This window comes from Nicotiana tabacum, chromosome 22, assembly GCF_000715075.1.
Source record: "Nicotiana tabacum cultivar K326 chromosome 22, ASM71507v2, whole genome shotgun sequence".
Classification (NCBI taxonomy): Eukaryota; Viridiplantae; Streptophyta; class Magnoliopsida; order Solanales; family Solanaceae; genus Nicotiana; species Nicotiana tabacum.
The window spans coordinates 147,012,837-147,017,784 of record NC_134101.1 but is presented as its reverse complement, the minus strand read 5'-3'; the positions used below and the strand labels follow the sequence as shown (position 1 = coordinate 147,017,784).

The 4,948-nt window shown below is 39.6% G+C and overlaps 1 protein-coding gene across 1 annotated transcript; it reads left to right on the top strand.

The window, feature by feature from the left end:
- Positions 1-3,100: 3,100 nt before the first annotated feature.
- Positions 3,101-4,660, top strand: LOC107788448 (protein ELC-like). Its single transcript, XM_016610127.2, has one exon. The coding sequence runs from the start codon at positions 3,453-3,455 to the stop codon at positions 4,494-4,496; it is 1,044 nt and encodes a 347-aa protein (XP_016465613.1). The 5' UTR covers positions 3,101-3,452; the 3' UTR covers positions 4,497-4,660.
- Positions 4,661-4,948: the final 288 nt, after the last annotated feature.

The window sequence follows — 4,948 nt, the reverse complement described above, 5'->3', positions numbered from 1 at the left end:
CTTGTTTATTAGAATCTCTATTCCTTAAATGATTCATGGCTTGATCGCTCAGGAACTCTCGGAGATGTCCATTATTGAATAACCGCGCTACTTCCTCTCTTAATTATCGGAAATCCTCTGTTCTGTGGCCAAGACATTTGCACATTAGATTAGGATCCCTTTGGGCTGGATCAAACTGTAGAGGTTAGGGCCATTTGGTATCTTTGATGCATCTGATGGCAGACACGATGGCAGCGGCATCGACGTTGAAGTTGTATTTTAATAATCTTGGCGCTTCCTTAGGCCCGATGGGCCTGTCAAAACTATTTTTACTCATGAGTCCCCCGCTTGTTTTAACCTCGATCACTCCTCCTCTCACTTCTCACAGGGTTTTTCCCAGACCCATTACATCTTCGGTCCCCGTTGTATGGTTGATAATGATCCCTATTTGATCTTGGTTCACGATCAATGTCGCTCTTGACCCTGTCGATGGAAACCGCATCAGGAAGGGGCCACCAGTTGATTATCTTCGACACTGATTTTCAATTGATACCGGTTTTGCACGTCGGCCCAAGTAACAGCCAGATACTTTGCTAGATTTTGTTCCAACTGTTGTGAGGCCAACGAGCTTCGGACATTAAGTCCGTGGGTGAAGGTCTGAACAACCCAATCATCCGCGACAGGAGGCAGGTCCATCCGTTCCATTTGAAACCGGGACACAAATTCTCTGAGCATCTCATTCTTCCTCTGTTTCACTTTGAAAAGGTCTGACTTTCTAGTCTCAATCTTGATAGCCCGGGCGTGTGTTTTTACGAAGGAATCTGCAAGCATAGCAAACGAGTTAATAGAATTAGGAGGTAGGTTGTGATACCATATCATAGCTACCATTTACAGAGTTTCCTCGATATTTTTCAGCAGAACAGACTCGATCTCGTCATCTTCCAAGTCATTCCCTTTGATGGTGCATGTGTAGGAGGTCACATGCTGATTTGGGTCGGTCGTTTCGTTGTACTTAGGAATCTCGGGCATGCGGAACTTCTTAGGGATAGGTTTCGGAGCTGTGCTCGAATGGAAAGGTTTTTGAACAAACTTCCTTGAATCCACACCTTTTAATATCGACGGTGCTCCTGGTATTTTGGTCGACCCTGGAATTATAGATTTTTACTTTTTTGTTATTGGCTTCGATTTTCTTCTCTCCTGATTCTACCCGTTTTGTTAGCTCCTCGAGCATTTTTATAATCTCGGGGTGGACCCCCGACTCATTTTCATTTTGCCTTTCCATGACCGGTTCATTTCTGCGGGTGACTTCCTGGGACAGCTCGGGCTCAATCCTGCTTGGAGCGCGGCTTTGGTTCTGGAGCTGGGCTAGCCTATTGGGCCTATAACATTTTAAAGATCGCCCTCAAGTTGATCCTATCATCTTCGCCGCCGTGCGTATTTGGTGCAACCGATCGGACTTCTCTGCGAATGATGTTCTCAGGATCGGTAGGCAAATTTGCATTGATGGCCACATGCGAGCTAACATCGATCGGGTCTGCAACTAGAACTCCGTTGAGGTCGACGAGGGGCAACTCGTTACCGGGTGCCACATTGTTATTCTCTCCATGGTGGCCGGATTCAGCATCCACGTTTAGAGGGGCATCCTGGGAGTTCTACATTTCAACCTTTAACTTGAAATCAAAGATACTCCAAAGAACAAGTGTAAAATAGGGTGTGTTATAGAAGTTTATATCAGATAACCACTATTATCCTTAGCCCCACGGTGGGCACCAAACTATTTACCCTCAAATCGGATAGCAATTGAATTTGTAAGTAGTTTTAAGGATACCCAGATAAATACACAAAGAAATAAATTGGATTAGATTAAACAAGTAAAGACGAAAAAATTCAAACCACACGCATGGGATAGTTTCGGCCTTAGTGAAAGCTTTCGCCTTGATCCGGGCTTATGGTGACCAGCACTGATGAACAAGATAAGAGCTAATGACATAGAGAAATAATAATAAATTGCATTGGAATGCGTTTTAGAACGTGTGTTGTGAATTATCAGACCTCCTTTATATAGTAGGAGAGTCCCACCCCAGGTACAATTCTATAAAAAGGTAAAAATCTTTTGATTAACTGATTGCCAGTTCCCATCGATACGTGTCGAGATCCCCATCGTGATATCCGGCCGGTCATGGATATTACGGCTTTCTGTCGGTTGTGCTCGATTACTTGAAAATGTTCTTCGAAGTCATTCAAGGCCAGGACCGATCTCGAACCATGACCCCAATATTCTCGAGAATGGGCGTCATGGTCCCGGACTCCGAATCGATGAGACCTTTATCTCGGTTTCGGCCCCTTATTATCATATTTCGAGCTTGGCTTATCATATCGGCGACTGGGGTATATCATGAGACCGATTTTACCCATATACAATGTTTTATTTATTAAATATTCTGATAATAGAGATAAAATATGGCACTTAGTTTTCATTCTCGTTTTACATGCATGTGTGCAAGCTAGTTCTCCACAAAAATGCCAACTGTGACCAAATCATTATACTAATATAAGTAGAAAAACAATCGTACAAGAAAAATGCAAGTGGGTTGTTGCTTCTGATTTTCTAACTTAGTTTAATTTTAGCCATAGATAAATTGTTATAATGGTAGTGTTCCAATTAACATGCGCGTAGCTCAATTATGTCGCCGAATATATGTGACTCGCTCTGTTTCAATTTATGTAATGTACTTTGCTTTTTAGTTTCTCCCAAAGAATAATATTTTTTTTATATTTAGGAACAATTTAAATTTAAATTTCTCATTTTACCTTAATGAGATAATTTATAACTAAATTTCAAAAGTTCTTCAAACTCCAAGTTCAGACAAATACATCATATAAAATGGGACAAAAAAAGTAATTATCACCGAGCACAAACGTGAGATAATAATACGTCCACCAAAACTTAATCGGATAGATAGAAAGAAATCAATTCATCATTTATCCAATTTTTTATGCCATAGATCTTTCTTTTATACAACCACTCTAACTTCTATTTTCTGTTTTCTGTTCTGATTTAGTCAAATAACTACTAGTAAATCATTGGTCCCCTCCATACACCTCCCTTTTTTCCATGCCAATTAACTCCCGATCCAGAGATGCAGAATAAAGAATGAGAAAGAGGGAGATCAACACTTGTGGATCAAGCTATTTGGTCAACAAGTTTGGTTTTATAAATGCTTGAGTTACAATCTTATCCAACTAATCTGCTTATTTATATAACATTTGCATTTATGTAAGATTTTGCAACTCGTTGACTCCACGAGTTGGGCAGAGTGGAAGCTAAACAACACCTTTACTCACATCCAAAGAAAAGTTCCAAGCAATTACATAACTCTAAAAAAACTTTAGAAACAATTGACTTCATTGACGCAAGAACATTTTATATACTGACTGATCACCATTCCCAAAACCAGCATCTTTCACCTCAGATGGATTACCTTAAATCACTGGTTGAAGTATTCTCCACAAATCTTGAAACACCTCCATCTTCAATCCAATTTATAGATGCAGCTCTTTCTTGTACAAGCCCACCCTTTGCACCACCTTACACAGATCCTAATCAAATATGCATAATTCGTAGGCACCTCATTTCTTTGCTTCAAAATTATCCTTCTTTAAGACCATCCATCGATACCTTTACACACGACGATGGCACGACCGCCAACTTACTTAATGCGAATGGAGAATTGCAAGTCTCTTCTTCAACCCCTGCAATTCCTCTTACCATTTGGTTACATGAAAGTTACCCTTTTATGGCCCCTATTGTCCTTGTGTCTTTAAATACTAGTTATCCAATTTATAACAACCATCCTTTTGTGGACTCTTCAGGTTCTATTTCTTCATTTTACCTAGTAAATTGGAAGTACCCTGGCTGCAACCTCTCAGACCTTGTCCACAACCTTATCAAGATCTTTTCACATAATCATCCCTTTTACTATTCAGCTCGTAGTGCTAATTCCTTTCACCCTTCTCTAGCTTCTAAAAGGGAGGCTGTGGACCGACTCTCGTGCACCCTTCATTATGACATGACGGAGTTGCTCTCTAAGACACATGAAGAAGTGGAGGAGCTTTCAACACTTACAGAACAAATGGTTAGAAGGGCTATTATTGCAGAAATTTCAGTTGATGAGCATGAAACTGAAAGGTCAGAATTGAAGGAGAGGGTGAAAATTTTGACAGACGAAGCGGATAAAGTATCGGGTTGGTTAAGAGTTAATGGTCAAAGTTCATTTTCAGAACATCCAATTGAGGATGCATTTGAAGCCAGTGATGAGAATTCAAAGGCACTGCTTGAATGTATTGCAGCAGACAGGGCAACAGAGGACTTGATATACTCATTAGACAAAGTAGTTGAGCAAGGGATAGTGAATTTAGGTACATATCTAAAGCAAGTGAGACTTTTGGCCAGAGATCAATTCTTTGGTAGAGCTAAGCTTGTGAAAATGGGAATATCACTCCAGTGGCTTGACTGAACAGTTTATGATATTTTCACTCACTAGTGAAAGCCAGCAGGCCCATATATGTATAGAAAGCCCAAGTTGAATTCTATATGTTTACCTCAAACTTTTTGTTATTTTGATATCCAAGTTGATGTAATGCATTTTGTTACTCTAATGTCTACTGGTTCTTTATCTTCTATCAAGTGTAGCTTGACTACATTATATCTTCAAATTTTCAATTCTTGAATATTCCGAAGGAGACAACCAAATTTGTTCAAAAGTTATACTGTGCAAATAGGGTAAAAACAATATTATTTGTGTCACGACCCAAAACCGACCCATTCGTAATGACGCTTATCGTTAAACTAGGCTAGCCAACACAACTCCTGAATCAACCATTTTCTAATAAAAGTTGTTTTTATACCATTTATAAATCAATAAGCGCATAATGATATTTAAAAAAAAGAAAAATGCGGAATAATTAC